Consider the following 21844-nt stretch of genomic DNA (forward strand, 5'->3'; position numbering starts at 1 on the left):
CCATCATCAATGCAATGTATGGAAACCATGGCTTCTATGGAGTAGGGCCGGGATCCAACAAGACAATAGAACGATGCAGGTAAAGGTGAGAGGAGATGAAATAAATCAAACTCCCCACTCTCAGTGTAGCACAGTAATGCCGCCATCTTAAAACAAAAATGTATTAATTTCAGGATGGTGGGCAGGGCTATGCAAATCCCCGATCTATCCCCATTCTTACCAGATGCCCTTCCTGAACCCCTCAACCTGCATATGGCTATTTCAGGCTACAGTAAAACCTTGGATTGAAAGTAACTTGGTTTGAAAGCGTTTTGCAAGACAAGCAAAATTATTTTTAGAAACTCTGACTTGATAAACAAGCGATGTCTTGATATACAAGTAGCATCACGCCACAACTGAGTATAAACGGGAAGAGAGGTTCCCCTAAGTGTAGCGATAAGGTTACATTTAATGAAGGTACAACATTTAGCAACTCACATGTCTGTTGATTAAAAAATGGCACATCTAATTCTGCAGGCATTTGGGGTAAAGCTGTCCACATAGACCGTCCTCAGCACTGCCATTGACGTCATCCCTTCCACACTGTGCTCCACGAGCACTTCAAGCCTCGCTTTCAGATCGCTCTACTGCAGAGTAGTCTTCCTGGTCACAATTGCAGACTGACATCAGTGAGAGCCGGAAGTGAGGAGGATGGTCTATGTAGACAGCTTTAAGCTGGATACACACTATACAACTTTTGTTGTTAGATTTCCTTTAGATTTACCTTCAACTATGTAGTACAATGGCCTGCCTGATTGCACACAGATTGAAAGTGTTTAGATTTGACCTCATATTATATGGTACTGGTAAATCTAAAGGAAAAAAATCTAAAGACAATTGTCTAGTGTGTATGGCCCATTACCCCGGATTCCTTACATACTTTCAATCATCAACCATGTGAATTGCTAAATGTTGAACCTTCATTAAATGTAACCATATTGCTACACTTAGAGGCACCTCTCTTCTCTTTTATATTCTGTATCTGCTGGATTTTGCTTCTAATCCCCCTTGTGGAGGCTGCCATTTGTTGATGGACATTTTATGGTTACACAACCTATTACATTGCTATAATATTTTTATATGGACTGTAAACTAAAGTACTTATGAATAAATGGTTGTGGATCAAATCATCTGAGTTTTCATATTTTTTTATGGGGAAATTCACTTTAATATACAGTGGATAAATCATTTCAGGAAATGTTCCACCTTTAATGTGACCTATAAAATGTAAAACTCAATTGAACAACAAACTGAAATCTTTTAGGTCGAGGGAAGTAAAAATATAAAACGAAAATAATATGGTTGCATAAGTGTGCACACCCTTAAACTAATACTTTGTTGAAGCATCTTTTGATTTTATTACAACACTCAGTCTTTTTGGGTAGGAGTCTATCAGCATGGCACATGTTGACTTGGCAATATTTGCCCACTCTTCTTTGCAAAAACACTCCAAATCTGTCAGATTGTGAGGGCATCTCCTGTGCACAGCCCTCTTCAGATCACCCCACAGATTTTCAATTGGATTTAGGTCTGGGCTCTGGCTGGGCCATTCCAAAACTGTAATCTTCTTCTGGTGAAGCCATTCCTTTGTTAATTTGGATGTACTCTGAGTCGTTGTCATGCTGAAAGATGAAGTTCCTCTTCATGTTCAGCTTTCTAGCAGAAGCCTGAAGGTTATGTGCCAATGTTGACTGGTATTTGGAACTGTTCATAATTCCCTCTACCTTGACTAAGGCCCCTGTTCCAGCTGAAGAAAAACAGCCCCAAAGCATGATGCTGCTACCACCATGCTTCACTGTGGGTATGGTGTTCTTTTGGTGATGCGCAGTGTTGTTTTTGCGCCAAACATATATTTTGGAATTATGACCAAAAAGTTCAACCTTGGTTTCATCAGACCATAACACATTTTCCCACATGCTTTTGGAAGACTTTAGATGTGTTTTTTGCAAAATTTAGCCAGGCTTGGATGTTTTTTTCGTAGGAAAAGCTTCTGTCTTGCCACTCTACCCCAATAGCCCAGACATATGAAGAATACAGGAGATTGTTGTCATATGTACCACACAGCCAGTACTTGCCAGATATTCCTGCAGCTCCTTTAATGTTGGGTTAGGCCCCTTGGCATTCTCCCTGAAAAGTTTTCGTCTTGTCTTTCACCAATTTTGGGGTGATGTTCAGTTCTTGGTAATGTCACTGTTGTGCCGTATATTATCCACTTGATGATGACTGTCTTCACTGTGTTCTATAGTATATCTAATGCTTTGTAAATTATTTTGTACCCTTCTCCTGATACCCCTTAACAATGAGATCCCTCTGATGCTTTGGAAGCTGTCTGCGGACCATGGCTTTTGCTGTGGGACGTGACTAAGTATATGTCAAGAAAGACCTACTAAAACAGCTAATTTTTTGGGGGGTTAATCAGAGGCACTTTAAATGATGGCAGGTGTGTACTGACTCCTATTTAAAACGAGTTTGAATGTGATTGATTAACCACTTTACCACTAGAGCATTTTGCTTTCTTACGTCTGGGCCACTTTTTGCGATTTGGCGCTGTGCTACTTTAACTGACAATTGCGCGGTCCTGCAACGCCATACCCAAACAAAATTTACGTCCTTTTTTTCCCACAAACAGAGCTTTCTTTTGGTGGTATTTGATCACCTGTGCGATTTTTACTTTTTGTGCTATAAACAAAAAAAAAGCGTAAATTTTGAAAAAACAATATTTTTCACATTTCCCCCCAAAAAATGTAAAAATCAAAATTCTTTTAAATTTTTGGCCAATTTGTTTTCTGCTACCTATGTTTGGTAAAAAAAATTCACAATAAGCGTATTTTGATTGGTTTGCGCAAAAGTTGTTGCGTTTACTAACAAAGGGAAAGATTTCTGTCATTTTTGGTGTTTTTTTTTAAACGCGTAATGGCGGCGATCTGCGATTTTTTTTTTTGCGGGACTGCGACATTGCGGCGGACAGATCGGACCCTTGACTGACATTTTTGACACTTTTGGGGGTACCAGTGACATTACTGCAGTAATCAGTGCTATATATATGCACTGTTACTGTAAAAATGACACTGGCAGGGAAGGGGTTAATTTTATTGGAGAGGGAGGGGTTAATGTATGCCTGGTGCTTACTGACTAGTGGGGGGGGGGGAGGTGACTGAGTGACACAAGGACAGATCCAGGGTTCAGTTATGCTGAACCCTGCAATCTGACCCTGCCTGTCACTTCAGAGATCCGCCCGCTGTGTTTACACACAGCGGGTGGACCTCCACACTAGATCCCCGACGATCAGGGAAGAGCAGAGGCGATCGCCGCTGCTCCTCCCCTGGCCCGACTCCCGCTGTGACTGAAAACAGCGGGAGCGAGCCTCCGGCGGCGCTCAAGCGCCGCCCACAAGGGGAGTGTCTGACGACGTAGTACTACGTCGTCAGACGATAACGAGCCACTTTGCCGCAGTAGTACTACGGTACTCAGCGGTAAAGTGGTTAATCATGAACACAGCTACATCCCCAGTTATAAGAGGGTGTGCACACTTATGCAACCACATTATTTTATTTTTACTTCACCCCCTCCCCTAAAAGATTTCAGTTTGTTTTTCCATTGACTTGTACAGTTTATAGGTCACATTAAAGTTGGAAAAAGTTCTGAAATTATTTATCCTTGTCTCATTTTTTTTACTTCACAGAAACCTGACATTTTAACAGGGGTGTGTAGACTTTTTATATCCACTGTAAGAGTGCTTTGGATTACAAGCATGTTTCCGGAACAAATTATGCTCACAATTTAAAGGTTTTACTATATTTGGGAAATTTTCAGTGCACAATATGGAAACAATGGCCTCGATAGAATATGGCTCCAAACAGGAAAGCATAACCATGCAAATTATGCTAAAACATGCATCTGGCCAAAAGGGCATAAAACAATGATTTGTATGGCTCCACCCACTGTTCTGAAATGATGAATATGATTTACTATACTATATCCTGATTAGAGTGGGATCTTTTGGATTGCTTTAATCCCTTCTCACTATTATCTGTATGGCTACAAGTGTATTGTATATATTTTGCAGGTAGTAATTACACATGTTCAATGCATACATAATTAAAACAGTAAAGTGTCAAGGAATTTTAGGGGCATTTTGAGTACATAAAGGAATAGATAGGTAATCTTTCACAGCAACAGTGAAGTATTAAATTAAAAGTAACACTTTAAAAAAAAAAAAAACTACTAACATGCAGGTAAAACGCAGTCTGCCATTCCCAGTTTTAGCCACCTGAATAAGGGTTTTTAAATTAGCACAAAGCTGTTAAATCCTGTAAAACTTCATATGATAATAAAGGACAAATACTGCTGATAACCTTTTTGTTTTTTTTACTGAAAGCACTTTACTCCTATTTGTTACATATGTAAAGTTTTATGCATAACATACACCTTTACAATATTAAAATACAACACAAAACATATTTAAGTCTAAATACTATTTCACAAAATAAAAGTTGCCATTTTAAAATGAACCTGTCTTATACTATAGTGATTGTAAACCCTCACCTTGTAAAACAATCCATTTAGTTTAAAATAGAAATGAAAGGTAAAGCATTTGTGCCCATTCACACTACCGCGACTTGTCAGGTGACTGGTCAGCCTGACAAGTCGCGGTCCATTGTGTGCTACGGGAACGGTTCTAATAGGAGCGACTCAAGTCGCTCCGACTTAGAAAATAGTTCCTGTACTACTTTGGGGGCGACATCGGAGCGACTTGCATTGACATTCATTATATGGTCGCCCCCGAAGTCGTGCCACGGTAATGTGAACCGGGACTTTGTGAGACAATATTAAAAAATAAATAAATAAATACCTTTTTAATAAGTGATCACACATTCTTTGTTCTCAGGTGCATAAGAGCTGGGAGAGGAGAAGCAACAGCACACTTCCTGGTGAAAGGCCGTGCTGTGGGATATGGAGTGGGGAGGGGGGAAGGGATTCATGACAAGTCTGATCAATGGAGCATAGCCAGAGAAGTGACCACTGTATGTTGACCTGCTTAGTGTGGTCAGTTTTTAAGAGGAAAGCAGAGGAACTGGCAGGAATGCCAGGGATCTCACACAAAGGAAATAATACAAAGAAAACAGGATACTTTTTCATACAAGTACATGGTACAGCGGGTACATATCAGGAATATGAAATGTTGGGTTTACAGATTTTTATAGGACCGACTCAAGTAATGTAAACACTGTATAGCAGATATCATTAAATATTGGCTCTTACTTTAAAAGCATCACTTGCTCCTCTTTTCAGAACTTTATGAAAAGACAATTTCTGCAAAGGGCTAAATATACTCTAGAAATCAATGCTAAGCTCTGGAGAGGAGTTCTCACTGAAATTGCCTGGATTACCTATCAGTATGAGAACTGACCAAGTCTCCTGTACTGTATGTATAGTTACATGTGTTAACAAAGCAGTCAGTGAACAGAATGGTCTTAGGCAGGTTGTACTAGCACAAAAATATCCGAGTCAAACCTGCGCTGGAAATGGCAGTTTAAAGAACAAGTTCACCTTTGTAAGAATAAATAAATGCACATTTTTGAAGGAAAACATTTGCATTTTTGTTTTCACATGAGCCTGCACTGCATTGCACCCTTGTATAGTGGATCATGGGTGCAATGTCAGGCTTCTGCAGACACTGTCTACAGCACTATGCTCATATGTCTGTATGAGCTGTCAGATTCTGAGCTGTAGGAAATGTCAATGGACTACGAAGGCACTGATCGGGGAATGTTCGTGCAAGCACAGATAAAGTACACTACAAAAATAAACAAATTAAAATTCATCACAGAAAAAATTGGAATATTTTCTTTGGAATTTCAGTAGCGCAAGGATGGTGTTACCCTCCTATCATACAGTGCAAATAAGCAGAAAGTGCATACATTGCATGAATAAATAATTCGCAACATAAACAAAGCAAATTAGAGTCCTTCAAAAAGTCCTTTGTTTAGTGCCAAAGCAATATACAGTCTCTTAATGAAGGGTCTTTTTGGTGTCAGTTATAGGAACCACCATATGATGTCACCACCACCAGTGCTGGGAGAATTAGCCAAAATGCAGACTCACCAGAGAACCATGCCTAACCACACTCATGGAATAGGCAAATACAGCATGAACATATCAAAGCTTCCTCCCGGTATCTGCTGCTGCTGCACACCTCCTCCAATAGTTAGATTTGGAGGCTGCATTTATTTTTATTTTTTTAAGGCTGTGTATTCCAGAACTTTGTCTGGAACAAGTGACTTTGTTTAGGGCATGGACTAAGTAGGGCTTAGTTGAGCAGAAGCTTGGCTTGCAATGCATTTGCTTTGTGGCCAAATGCCTGCATGCGGCGTCGTTTTCATTCTGCTGGAATACACAGCCTGTTTTATTTAGGAACTGAATATTTGTTGCCTCTGAATGGGGCCCATGCTAAGTGGCTGACCTCCTGTGTTCTGTGTGTTGTTGGCCAGATCACCAGGTGAAAACAGAAAGGGAAAGACTTAAAAAAAGAAAATAAATCCAAATCTAACTATTGGAGGAGGTGTGCAGCAGCAGCAGATACCGGGAGGAAGCTTTGATATGTTCATGCTGTATTTGCCTATTCCATGAGTGTGGTTAGGCATGGTTCTCTGGTGAGTCTGCATTTTGGCTAATTCTCCCAGCACTGGTGGTGGTGACATCATATGGTGGTTCCTATAACTGACACCAAAAAGACCCTTCATTAAGAGACTGTATATTGCTTTGGCACTAAACAAAGGACTTTTTGAAGGACTCTAATTTGCTTTGTTTATGTTGCGAATTATTTATTCATGCAATGTATGCACTTTCTGCTTATTTGCACTGTATGATAGGAGGGTAACACCATCCTTGCGCTACTGAAATTCCAAAGAAAATATTCCATTTTTTTCTGTGATGAATTTTAATTTGTTTATTATTGCCTTTTCTAAGTAGCAGCATTATTATACAATTTAAATAGTCCTTGAGCGCAGAGGATCACATTAACATATACACTTGGTTGTTTTGTGCTATTACTATATAAAGTACACTACAGCTGACAGGCAGGGGAAGCATTTATGAAAGAAGAGACTGATAGGAGGTGAGAGGATATCAGTGTTGTCAATCTTCTAGATTGAAATTTACTGATGCACCAAGTTTTTACTGGCATTTCCAAAAGTTGCAAAATTATAGTTTTAAGGCTATAAGCAATGTGATTTAAGGTAGATATTAACCGCTTTCATACCGCACCAATTTCAACATTCCTCTTCTACTTGTAAAAATCATAATTGTTTTGCTAGAAAATTACTCAGTACCCCCAAACATTATATGAATATATTTAGCAGAGGCCCTGTGGAATAAAATGGAAGTCATTACAATTTTTTATGTCATAGAGGATTTCAAGCGTCTGGAAACAGCCGGTATTGTATTAACCGTGCAAAGAATCGCCGGCAGAAAAAAAAAAGATACCTGAATGATACCTGTAGCTGTAGGCATCATGCAGATATCTCCACTGAAAGCCCAGGACATCATATGTTGTTCAGTGGTATGAAAGTGATTAAGGAAAAAAACATATTTCTTATTTTATTTTCGATATAGTAAGTAACTCAGGGACAGGACTCAGGAGGCTAAAAAATTTGAATGGGCAGCCACACACACAAAATCCACTCACAGTGACACTGAAAGCAGTGTGCAGCAGCACAGATTATGATGACACCTCACGACCCGACATGTCCCCTCCTGAATCACAGTGACAATCTCTCTACATGCCTGGTGATTGCTTCAGTCCACCCCAGCCCAAACAGCATTGACAGTCCTGCTCACGGCTTTCCTTGCTCCCATCCAGCAGACCTGCACCCGAGGCTTCGGCCGCTCTGCTCGGCTCACTTGCACCGTGACATCACTTGACACGCTCAGGCACAACCTCTGCAAGGCCCACCCCCCCCACAAGTGCCACCCAAACACGCTGTAGCAGGCACTCAGATGGTATCGGCTGTCTCCTAAATGGGGCTGCAATTGTGCAGTTCCGAGCTGAGTGTCGCAGCCATATTTTTAACTGGTAACCTTTTGCTATCACTGGCATTTACTGGCACTAGGAAAGTGCTATTTTTTGCTGGCTACCAGTAAAAATACTGATGATTGGCAACACTGGAGTGGAGTGATGTGATAGACCATGTAAATGTTACATTCTACACACGGGTGTAACATGTAATGTTCCAAAAGGTGAAGCTATCCTTTACCTTTTTGCTAACTTAAAAACATCCATGTAATTAAAAATAACATTGCACAGGCTTCAAATTATTATGCTTTGTATTCTACGTTATATTGTGTTCTTTAAGCTGCTGCCAATTATCTTCTCTAATATTTAACAGATTCTTTGCTTCTTACTTTTGGATAGAGAATAACATCAGAATCAGGGTTAGACTGGGAAGAGCTACACTGATCCACAGTAGGGATGGGCTCAGGCATGTTCGAATCATAGTCCCAACCTACCTAAACAATCCTGCCAGGAAGCCGTCACGGCACACTGCCAATCATAGGCAGCATATGTATGTGCAGCTGCAGGCCGGGAAATATCTCACTGCCTATGATTGGTGGTGTGCAGTGATGGCTTCCTGACGGGATTGCTCAGGTGGGTTGGGACTATGACCCGAACACACCTGAGCCCATCCCTAATCTACAGTATGAAGCACCATGCACTGTCCCTTTTGTAAAGAGCTGAATGTCCTTAGGTACACAAAAGTAAGCAGCGCAAAGCCCATTAATTCTAAGCAGGTACAGTAGCTAATACCATCCAATTGACCTATTGTCTTCAAAGGGTCTCTTTTGCAAACAATACTTGATGAAGCAAATCTAATTTGTTTAAGAAATACACTAATCAAGACTGAATGTTATTTACCAAACAAATACTAGATACTTTCGCTGTCCTTATCTGTTATTGACTAATGGGTGATCTATTTCTAAAGAATGTATAAAACACCAGCTACACTTGGAATAACCAGAAATATTCTATTCACTAATAATCAATGTCGGTGTGAAATATTTCTCATGCAATTGCATTCTCGGGTGTCTTTCTCGAAGAAAAATAGGAGTTTAATCACTTCCTGCCCACACTATAGCCAAAAGACAGCTACAAAGCAGGCTTCTAATTCTTGGAGGGCATCCATGGAATTCCTCCCAGAACCGCGCCTCCTCGGTGCCCCCTGGGGCACGCTCTTTAACCGGTTGCCGACCGCCGCACGACTATATACTGCGGCGGTCAGCCCCGGCCAGGCAGAGTGACGTATCGGTACGTCACTCGCCTGTCACTGACTTGCGAGCCTATTGCGGGCGGGCGCGCGCCCACCGCGGCTCGTTCACAGACAAGTCAGTGCGTGTGACCGGCGGACTCGATGTCCGCCAGTCACACTACGATCGCTCCTGTGAAGGGAGAAAGACAGAGCGGCTTGTGTAAACAAGCTGCCTGTCAGTTCTCCCTGTGTAAAAGTGAAGATCTGTCCGTTCTACTATGTAGAACGGTTGATCTTTGCTTTTACACCAATAGGAATGTCCCTGCACAGTTAGAATCACGCCCCTAGGACACACTTAACCCCTCCCTGTCCAATAAAGTTAACCCCTTCCCTGCCAGTGTCATTTTTGCAGTAACAGTGCATATGTATAGCACTGATTACTGCAGTAATGTCACTGGTACCCCCAAAAGTGTCAAAAATGTCAGTCAAGGGTCCGATCTGTCCGCCGCAATGTCGCAGTACCGAAAAAAAAATCGCAGATCGCCGCCATTACGCGTTAAAAAAAAAAAAACACCAAAAATGACAAAAATCTTTCCCTTTGTTAGTAAACGCGATAACTTTTGCGCAAACCAATCAAAATACGCTTTTTGCGATTTTTTTTTTACCAAACATAGGTAGCATAAAACAAATTGTCCGAAAAATGTTAAAAAATTTTGATTTTTACATTTTTTTTGGGGAATTTCATATAAAAAAATGTGAAAAATATTGTTATTTTTGCAAAATTTACGCTCTTTTTTTGTTTATAGCGCGTGATCAAATACCACCAAAAGAAAGCTCGGTTTGTGGGAAAAAAAGGACGTCAAATTCGTTTAGGTACAGCGTCGCACGACCGCGCAATTGTCCGTTAAAGTCACGCAGTAAAAAATCGCAAAAAAACCCCTGGTCCTTTAGCAGCCAAATCCTCCGGGGCTTAAGTGGTTAACTGCTGTGTCCTTTGGACACATCTGATCACAGATAGTGGTAAAGGGGCAATCACAGTGGCCCTTTACTATATGATCAGCTGTCTCCAATTACATGAAAATATGAAAACAGACTTGGCAGTTATCTGCATTTATTTACTCACACTCCGTGTCTGTCCGAGGAAAGGACAGCAGATAACTGGCAAGGCTGTCAGTACATTGTTTACACTGATAATCAGAGTACTGGTCATCAGTGCCCTGATTATCAGTGCAGCCCCATCAGTGCAGATCAGTGCCTCCGCATATATTCCTATCAGTGCAGCCTTATCAGCACACATCAGTGAAGAAGAAGCATTACTTATTTGCAAAATGTTATAAAAGAAACTAAGAAAAACGTTTTTTTTTTTTCAACATTTTCAGTCTTTTTTTGTGTGTTTAGTAAAAAAGAAAAAACCCAGTAGGGATTAAATACCACTTGTAAAATAAGGTTGCAGCGCTAAAAACTGTAATAAAGGTGACAAATAATCCAAAAATAAAATGTAAAATATTGTATGTGACAATTATGTCACATACATATGAAATAAGTTACAGCGTTTAAACAAACAGTGATTTAAAATGACAGAATAATAATAATTCAGTCCATAGGAAGTCTTTTCAAATAAATGCACAATTGTGCTGATATTCAGTGCTGGTATATCTAAATAAACACTCCTCCACCAGTGACCCTTCACCAAAAATAGGAATGCACACTCACCAGACCATTATGCTGCCTTATCAAGACAGCTACTGCGTTTTAGTGTAATATCAGGTCTTGAGCGGAGCCAGACATAAGGGGGTTCACACCAGAGGATATCTCCTCCAATACTCCAGCAGAGCAGGTGTAAATCAGCAGACATAGCAGAGAACAAATCTTCCCATAGTGTAGTATTTATTTAAAATAAAGGCATGACAAGCAACTTTAAAACTTGGTAAAAACATCTGATAATGATCCAAATAGTGCAAACATGAGCAGTGCTACATGACAGAGGTTCATAGCCACCAGTTCTATTGTGAGTCTGGTGGCTTTTCATGTGTGTGCTTGTCAGATGTTTGCACTATTTTGATCATTTTTAGATGTTTTTACTAAGTTTTAAAGTTGCTTGACTTGGATGGCTGGTATGTTATTATTCATGCTATTGTTGACTCCATGGAAGCTGTTACAAGGAGTTTCTATTTGCCTCCTAGGTTTCAAAACAGTTGCTGTATATTACTGTCGTGCCTGACAGTTTATTCCATCAATATTGTGCAGATCTTGGGTGATTTCAATTGGGTCCCTGATGCGAAGGATGAATACTGATGTTTGGAGGTGGCAGAACCCTTCTCAGCGGGCATACACTTGTCATTCGGCCTCCCACAAAACTTTCACCCACATAGAATTGGTGTAAGTGGGGGGTCCTGTCTAGGGTTCCGGAAATCACCCATCCTACTGTCTGCGGGGCTGTGGAGATTATCTAGATTCTGGTTGGCTATCCTGAGAGTTGAGAAGCCATATAGGCAAGACGTATCTGAGTTTTATGCTCCTAATGCACAGGCTGCTCACTACCACTGTATAAGATACCTACCTTCAAGGCCTTTGCGAGAAGGTGCTTCCAATCTATTATAGATAAAGTTAGAAGAGACCTACTCAAGACCCATCCACCTAATTGTCACTACAGGTGGAGACATTACTTCTTTGTACCTCTATGACCAAAACCCAAATCCTTCATTTATCCCAAAGGAATCTGCCTCCATCACAATCTCCCAGATTTTCTCAGAGGGGAGATATTTTCACTGATCCTCATGTAATACAATAGTTTGGCCTCTTACTATCAATGCCTCTATAGCTCCGCAGTGGTGTATACAAAGGAGGATTTGGTTGCCTATCTAGCTCCTATCAATCTCCCACGTCTTAGAGATACCTACAGAGATATCAACAGAGGTATAGAGGAAGCGTGTGCAGCACGCTTTCTCTATACCGCGGTTGATCACTACATATGTTTCTTATCAGCTTTTATGTAAGTGCAATACTTCTTTAATAAAGTTGCTTGCTTAGATATACTACACTATTGGCCTTTTTTATCCCTTTGAGGTGGTGTCATTACTTGCTGGAGGCTTAGAGGGGTCCAGGCTCTTGCCTTGTCATCTACATTTTCTTCTTGGAACTATGATTTTGGGAGTCCTATCGAGTTGGAGAAGCTGAGTGGGGTTTTTTCTTTACCCTGAGTGTTGGAGAAGCTGAGTGGGGTTTTTTCTTTACCCTGAGTGCTTTCTAATTTTGCTGGTGACTGTTTGACCGCTCCGTAATAGGAGGGTCAGACGCTCTGGTAAGCAGTTTGGGCTATCACAATTGGGTAAAATTAGGCTCTTCCTACTGCACACATCGGTGATTGGACTTTTTTGGAATGGTCTCCTCCTCCTATATTTCCATTTTGAAAGACTTTGGGACTCTTTTTATTTGCAAATTTATGCATTTATATGTATTAATTATTGGCACTGCTCCCACTTGATTATAGATTTAGTACATGCAGACCAATCTGGGGTTTATGCTGAGCAGGGGGAAGGATATCGATATTCGCAGGTTGTTCAACCATATGGCTGTGGGTGCTGCGGACAGCCCAGGGTTAGTAGTTTTCTTAGAATCTGATAAAGCTTTTGATTCTGTTGAATGGAACAACCTGTCCAGCTACCAAGCTGTCTTCTCTAAATTTGGCTTTAGCCCCCACTTTCTTTCTTGATTGCACATGATTTACTAGGCTCCTACAGCTAGAGTGTGAACCAACAACTTCTTGTCTGACCCCTTTCCCCTGTCTAGAGGAACTGGAAAGGTTGTTTCCTTTTCCCAGAACTATTTGCTCCAGCCATGGAGCCTTTGGCAGTCAACTTCACGCTGCAAACTTGGTGAAAGGTATTGAAGTGAGTGGGATAGAGGACAAATTGTCTTTGTATGCTGATGATTGGAGAGATTTTTGTATAAAAAAAAAATTTGTATGCAACAAAATGTCAGCTTTTTAACTTATGTGAGTGGATTGCTGGGATGGTTTATCATCGTTTAAAGTCCCGCATTCTGTTATTTGCGGTTATCCATTTTCTACTTAGGATGAGGTGCTGATTATACCCAGTCACACAATATTCACATTTATAGGTAAAGTATCTGAACTCAGCCCTTTCCATCCTTAACAGGTCACCAACACCCCGATTTGCTTGGTGGATAGCTTTTTCTCTACTACCATAGAAACACATAATTTCCGTGACAAAATCCTTCTTTAACAAACTGGATAGCATTATTCTATAACCCTGCCTTGCAAAATCAACACTACAACTCCCTAACAGGTTGAACTGGATGGACTATTGTCTTTATTCAACCTCACCTACTATGTAACTATGTAACTATGTAACTATGTAACACAGGGTAGACTCTCTCTTCTAAATTTTCAGCTATACTATTGGGTGGCGGTACTGGTGATGGTCGGTTGGTAGTTTTCACAGCCTAAGACTAATCCTGCAGTTACCTTAGAAGCTGCTTTGCTGAGCTCCTATGGTACACTTAATAATCTAGTAATTAAAGTGGAGTTCCCAAAAGTGGAACTTCCGCTCATCTGCTTTCTCCCCCCCTCCAGGGCCACATTTAGCCCCCTTCAGGGGGGAACAAATAGGTACCCTTTCCCACTTCCAGCAGACAGCGCCACGCCGGCGTCCCTCAGAAGTCCCGTCCCCTTTCTCCTTTCCCTGTTGCTGAGCCAATGAGAATGCGCATGCGGAGTAGGGAACCGGCTTCATTGCTGGTTTCTCTTGGAGTGAATGGCAGCGGCAGCTGACCCAAAAATCGGCTGGGGTGCTGACATCGCGGGCTCCCTGGACAGGTCTTTATATTAAAAGTCAGCAGCTATAGTATTTGTAGCTGCTGACTTTAATTATTTTTTTTCCACAGCTGGAACACCGCTTTAAGGGATGTAGATGTCATCCAACTGCCACCAGTTTATTGAAAACTACTGTTTTAGCATGTTATAAGGCCAGAGCAAAATACCCTTCTCCCCTGTCCTCCTCTCCACATTACATCCCTGAGGGGCAATCCTAACCTTCCTCATTTGCAAAGTAAATGTGAGCAGCGCATGGGCTGGTGTGCCTTAAAGTGATTGTAAACCTCAGATATGAAATATGAACATAAACATATCCTTTTATAGTGTGTACTTGTCTCAATTAAGAGCACTGCTGCTTTTTACCTCTGTTATTAGCATAAGTCACTTCTGATCAGCTTTCCTGACACCAAGAGAAAAATGTTGATAGGGGAGGGACCTCCAGCAGATTGACAGCCTCCAATCCGATTGTGGGGGGGGGGGTGCCTCCTACCTCCAATCAGCTCTAAGAGCTCTCCTCATTTAGCTCTGCAGACTATTAATTCTCTGCACCCGAGCACCTTTTTTGGATTTGATGCATTTTTAAAGGACTTTTGTATTATTATATATTTTTAATTATTTATATATTGACCTGTTTGTTCATCATATTTTTACTGTCGTCACTATAGATCTGCTAGCGCTGTTTTAAATTTGATCTTTTTTTTTTTTTTTTTTTTATCTAAGATTTACTTAGAGACACAGCAGCTGCGTACATTCTATATTTATTTATATTTATTTTTATAGGCATTTTTTCACTTCACATTTTAAGCGCGGGTTTTAATTTAATATTCAGACTTTAACTTTGCTCTTCGCACTCCTTTTTTTATTTTTTTGTTTATTTCAGACAAGTTTTATAAATTAAGCACTTTGAACAGATGTAGAGAAAAGATGGCTGCAGAGAAAGGCACAACTTATGTTGGAGGATTTTTTTAAATCTCTGTGTATCACTCGAGGCCAGTAACTTCCCTGGGTATTCGTAGGGGTTAAGCATACAGTATGATGTTGGCAGGAAGGTTGCTGGGGTTTTTCGATCTTAAGACTAAGTATAATATTCTGAATAGGATGTTTCTTTAGGTACCTGTACTTGCGACACAGTCCTGGTGCAATTCCCTGCTCCTATTACACTTGAGTCTGACCTCATCAAAAGACTACTAAGCTCGAGCATTATGTGGTAAACCGCTATCCTCTTTAAAACTTATGCCCCGTACACACGTGTAGATTATCTGAAGACTTTTGTCTGTAGACTTACCAAAACCATATAATATGAGGTCAAACCTAAACACTTTCAATTTGTATGCAATCCGGCAGGCCCTTGCACTACATAGAAAAGGTAAATCTGAAGACAAAAGTCTTCAGATAATCTGCACGTGTGTACGGGGCATTAGACTTTCCCCGGCCTGTGCTACCACCTCAAGTCCCACATACCAGAAATAGCATGTTGATCTCTCAGACTTGGATGAGGAAGACTGTGATACCTATTTGAGCCACTATGTCACCACTATGATTTCAACTCAAAATTGCTTTATACAGCTAAAATGTTTTCATAGGGCCCTCTTTGACCCTACAACAACTCCTTTGGCTGACACCCTTCTGTACATGCTACCGGTCCTCTGTGGTAACCTTTCTACATATAGTGTAGTCATGTCCCTCCGTTCAGCCCTTTTAAACGGCAGTGGTGGCTGAATGTAAAAGAATAAGTGACTCAACCCTTGGATTAGACTCAAAGTACTCCTTCTGGGTATTTAAGATGAGGAAGAATATGGTCATTATGGTAAACTATCTTCTATGCTGTTTATTGTGCCCATAAGGAAATTCTGCTTAAATGGAAGTCACCCCACCTTCCTGCTTTATCCTCCTGGCTTGCTGATATTGATATAGTTTTCCAATGTATAACTGAACCTATGCGAGTAGAAATTGTCTAGAAAAGTTTGTTAAGATTTGGTCTGTCTGGGGTTCTACTAATGTTTGATGTAGAAGTAACTAGGCATTGCTGCCCTGTAGCCTCACTTTGTCTGTTGATTGATATTGTGTCATTCCTTGGTTATTACAGCTTCTACCCCCCTTTTCTCCTTCCCCATACCCTTTCTGCATCTCCTTCTCTTGTCTTCTCTCGATTTTACCTCCCTCCGCTCTTTTCTCCTACTCCTTTGTGAATGTTCCAATATTAGCATTTTACACCTTCTTTTTTTTTTTTTCTTCACCAGCTTAAAGGGACTTTCTTGTTCAAATATAATCTTAAACAACTGCCAATATATTTTAATAGGAATGTTTGTTTTCCAAAATATGTAAGCCAGTAGTGTTTGACTGTCCACATGGTTAGATTGGCCTATGCCCATGTTTCCTCTATTGACTATCTGTATAGATTTTGTATACTGCATTGTTTGTACTTTGCTTTATTTTTTTCAATAAAGCGTTCTGCCTGTAATAACATGCATTGTAAATTCCAAGGGAAAAAAAATGCCTAACTTACAAACCACATATGTATACACAGAGAAAACAAATGATAAAAACACAACTTTTTTCAGAGCATACATGAATGGTAAAAGCTGTAAAATGTTAGTATGTACAGATAATGATCAGAGATCTGAAATATTATTGGGGAGCTAACATATTTTAGTGATAATAAGTCCTGGCACACTTCAAACTAAAATATAAGCTGGTAATAGGGAAAGTCCTTTTGGAATGCCTATATATCTTTGATCATAGTCTTGAAAGAAAACAGGCTGTCATGATCCAGCTAGAAGTGTGTAGGTCTGGATCCTATTTTCACAAACATTTGAACATCACAGTCATGATCCAGCCAGGATAAAAAATAATCCAGGATACACATGACATTTTAACAAAACAGTGTCAACTAGAGACCAAACATTTAATTTGCGTGCTTGCACAGCAAGGATCCACACAACAATTTATTCTCACTAGACAATCTAGAGCAGCCTTTCTCAACCAGAGTATCGTGAAACTTTAGGGTTCTTCCAGAGGTTGCTTAAGGTTCTTCTTTGATCGATGTGCATTTTCTGCCTCTCAGATAAGTAACGACCAACACCAATGATCCTTTTAGCTATTCTACTGACCACAAATGAAAGGACTCATGGGCAAGGATGTTCAGCATGTCTATTTTGGCTGAATAAAACTTTTTTTTTTTTTTTTATACATGGAGTGACATTAGCAGTTACTGAAGAACTTTGTGAAGGACAGGTCTCTACCAGGTGGTGACCTAGAAGTCCAAAATTACATAGGGTATGGGGCGCCACAGCCCAAGTACCTGAGACAAATTTATTGCAAAAAGAGCTCTGGACTTTATAGGCACCCTAAGGATCACAACTCACTAAAATGTAATAATTTTCTTGGATAACTGTAAAAGACCTTTCTTAACCCAACACGACTGTTTGCTATGGGACATATACACACCTCTAACTGCTTGTGCTATGCGCGACCTAGAGCAGACTTTACCCATTTTGGCGTGGGCTTATCCAGTGATACCCCGCTACTGGAAACAAGTTATAGACTTGCTTTCTTCCCTACTTTCCTCTCTCATTTCATTTGCTCAAGGGGTTTATCTATTTGGATTCCTCCACAAGGTGCTCTGGCCCAGGTATGCTAGAGTTTTCCTGCGGGAAACACATTTCGGTACATAATCAAATTGCCCTTATGTGGATGCAGTTCTGTACCTTATACTCTGTCAATAAAAAGTCCCTTGCAATAAACAGTTTAAAAAAAAAAAGGAGACCTGCAATTAAATATTGGTTGTCGTATATTTGAGGGGTCCCGTCTATTTGGGGTCCATATTTTTGATCTAATCCCAGGAGCAGGGGAAATACTTTTTTTTTCTGTAAGTTTTATACCTTTTATTTTCAGAACTGTGTGCATATGTGTAGCTATAACTTTGTCACTTCTGTTTCTAGTACATATTATGTTTTCTTTTCTATGCACTACCTGCCTAAAGATACTAAATATGAAATGAATAAGCAATTTTTTGATTGCTGTAAAGAACCACATATCTGGGGAGAATGTTGTAAAAGTAGTTGTACTGTATCGTCAGTGCCTATAAGTTTTGTTGTAAGTTACTGTCAATATGTACAAGACAGCACTGATTGGCTGTGCCCTCATGTTCTTTGTACTGCAGTGTTTGGCTGACAGAGAACAAGATGGCTGTTGTGTTGCAAGATAAGAATGCTTTAGCTCAGTTTTCCTGCTTTCTGATTGCTCTTCCTTATTAAGTAAAGTATATCTGATAAGAAGTGTAATGTGTTAACCTAAACCTAACTGCATGTAAACCCAAATATATTTTTCAGTATGTCTGACATCATGCCTTACTGAAGAAAATGCTTTAGCTAATTGCATGGCAGCAGGCTAGTGTAGGTAGCCTGCAACAGAAAGTGATGATCCTGGCCTGAAATCCAGGTAAGAAACTTTACAAAAATGATCTGCTTAAAACCCAATTCTAGGGAAAAATTGAATTTAAATATGTTGTTGTACATTGTGCATCATTACCGAACACCAATTCCTAAACCATTTGATCCACGTAATGGATTAAAGTCACAGTTTCTTCTATGAATACTTCTTTCTTAGATTGTAAGCTGTGAGATGATTATATCACTAAACAAGCACCCTGTATGGATTAACTTTTTGAAGTTCTTTTTAGGCGAACATAAACTGTTTTGAAGTGTCATGTAATTTGGTCCATTTGTAATTTGGAACAATATTAGCACACTAGAATTTGATTTTTGGTGCTTCATTAGTGTTTTTGTATTTTGGTAACACTTATTTGTATGTGACTGCTGATTTTTTTTCACCACAATTTTACTATAATTTCACTTACTTGAACATCCCAAACTGGAGGCATCTGTGAGCAATAAAAAACCTTCATACGTTCAGTCACAGGAGGGCTTTTTTCTTCAAATTGGTCTGCTAGTACCTAGAAAATAAAATGAAGACAGTTTTTTCACATGAAATATAAAAAAAAAAAATAATACCTAAATGGTAGATTCTCCCATATATGTTTTCATGTACTTTTAGATGGACTTTTTAAGTCTTTTAACTCAACACGTTTGATGTGTTTTCATGCATTCTAATAGACATGCAGTAAAGCTAAATAAAAAAACTAGCAATGCATGCATTTTTATAAGGCCTCATGCACACTGGACGTTTTTACAGCTGTTGTTTTTGGCTTCAGGCATTTTTTTTCCACAGCCAGTTACCTCCCCAGCATGTTATTCTATGTGTCCATACACACAAAGGCTTTTATCAGCAGTTTTTGGCAGGGGTGTTTTCTGGCTGGAAAAACCCCCCAGAACTAGTGGGTTTGAAGAGGAGTTTTTCAGATGTAAAAAAAAACACTAACTCCAAACACGCTGAGAAAAGCTGAAAACGCGGATATTCAGCGTTTATGAGCCATAAGCTTTCGTGGGAGTATAGTTTTGCTAAGAAAAAAAAAAGCTACAAAATGCTATTGCAAAAACGCTGCAAAATGCTTAAAAAACACGCATTTTAACAGCTAAAGCTTCTGCCATTTTTATTATGTCCAGTGTGCATGAGGCCTAATGTAACAGTGTGAATGGACAATTCAAGTATATTAAAGCAGAAGTAAACCCATCCATTTAACAGTTTCAAAAAACAGTTACATTTCCGGCACGTTGCGGGAATGTAACACTCCCATTGGTTGTGCTCTCAACCAAACTTTCAAACCATCAAATGGCTGGTGTCATAACTGATCACATGTGCAGCATCATGGCAGTTGTAAAACAAACAGAGGCCAAGATGGCAACTTCCTTGGTTGAAAACGATAAGAGCTTAAATAATATATAATCTGAGAAAAGTCAGTTTGGCTCTGCTCTGTTAATAACAATACTTGGCTGGAACATACAGAAAAAAAGGACACATATTAAACGAAACCAAAGAAAAAAAAAACTGTAATAAATACCAAATTGTCATGTAATGCAGATAAACAAAGGCTGACATGTATGAATTCCAGCCTGGGTAGCAAATATGACTTTCTCTATAAAGTGGAGGAGTAAAATAAGGGTTAATCGCAGGATTACCAGATGAAGATATAAAGAAAGCAAGCCTAAAAAAAAATAAAACGTATGCAGGCGCCTTATCTGAAGATGGGTAAGCTGCAATACATTTTTGTTTTGGGGTTTACATATGCTTTACATCTAAATGTGCCTTTACCTTTCCCAATCTCATTTATACCTCTGCAATCAGACTCATAATGGATAAGAGATGAGCCAGAGCATCATGTCAAGGCATGTAAACTTTAATTAAACATTTCTTAATATATCATTTATATATATATATTATATATATATATATATATGGGTGTTACTATAGATTCTGTAGTTCACAAAAGGTGGTCTTCCTAATTTTTACCAGCAAAACAAAATGAATGCTGTGTGTCAGCCTAAAAACAAGCCAACCTCCAAAACATCTATATCTCTGAACATTAACACATGCAAATTTTAATACTGTATGTAGAATTCCTTGCTATTACATGAAGCTGCAAGTTGTCTGAACTCCACAAAGTGGCAGCTATCAACACATAAGCAATTTTCTGTTGATAAGGTATGTGTATTTTTTTATTATTTTCTTGCAGAAAAAGTTACATTAGTGGGAATTCTGCACTACAGATTTTATTTTAAAGCAGAGTTCCAGCCACCTGTCAAAAAAATAAATGTCAGCAGCTACAAAAAATGTTAAAAAACAGCCACTCACCTGTCCCATGGTACAGCGGTGCACTCAGCCCAGCCGTCTTCATCTTCTTTCCTTCCTGGGCGGCGCCAGTATCTTGACTATGGGCACCCTGCTGTGACAGCTTGCGGCTTCACAGCCAGGTGCCCACTGCACATGTGCGAGTTGTGTGGCGCATTGCAAATGGTGAATGCTGTGTTCGGGACCTGTCCGTATCCCAGAAGACAGCAGGGGGGAGGGGGAAAGGAGAACAATGGTGCTCGGACCTGAAGTGAGAGCAGGTACCTGTCAAAATTGTTCCTCAAAAGTGCCAATTGTGCAAGAGGAGTCTGGGAAACTTCCCCTTTTAGTTGGAGTTCTGCTTTAACCACTTAAGCCCCGGAAGATTTTACCCCCTTCCTGACCAGGGGGTATTTTGCGATTCGGCACTGCGTGACTTTAACGGACAATTGCGCGGTCGTGCGACGCTGTACCTAAACGAATTTGATGTCCTTTTTTTCCCACAAACAGAGCTTTCTTTTGGTGGTATTTGATCACCTGTGCGATTTTTTGATCACGCGCTATAAACAAAAAAAGAGCGTCAATTTTGCAAAAATAACAATATTTTTCACATTTTTTTATATGAAATTCCCCCCAAAAAAAAGTAAAAATCAAAATTTTTTAAAATTTTCAGCCAATTTGTTTTATGCTACCTATGTTTGGTAAAAAAAATCGCAAAAAGCGTATTTTGATTGGTTTGCGCAAAAGTTATCGCGTTTACTAACAAAGGGAAAGATTTTTGTCATTTTTGTTGTTTTTTTTTTTAACGCGTAATGGCGGCGATCTGCGATTTTTTTTGCGGTACTGCGACATTGGGGCGGACAGATCGGACCCTTGACTGACATTTGTGACACTTTTGGGGTTACCAGTGACATTTCTACAGTAATCAGTGCTATACATATGCACTGTTACTGTAAAAATACACTGGTTGTGAAGGGGTTAACTTTATTTGGAAGGGAGG

At 39.8% G+C, this 21844-nt stretch overlaps 1 protein-coding gene across 1 annotated transcript in view; it reads right to left on the reverse strand.

Moving 5' to 3' along the window:
- TTC27 (tetratricopeptide repeat domain 27) overlaps positions 1-21844 on the reverse strand; it is a 747788-nt gene that overhangs the window by 144436 nt on the left and 581508 nt on the right. The window contains exon 12 of the mRNA XM_082252288.1: positions 18977-19072. Within this exon, the coding sequence (XP_082108414.1) occupies positions 18977-19072 (96 nt within the window). The remainder of the gene's footprint in view (positions 1-18976; positions 19073-21844) is intronic.

The sequence above is a fragment of the Pelophylax lessonae genome, assembly GCF_965119305.1.
Source record: "Pelophylax lessonae genome assembly, chromosome: 3".
Lineage (NCBI taxonomy): Eukaryota > Metazoa > Chordata > Amphibia > Anura > Ranidae > Pelophylax > Pelophylax lessonae.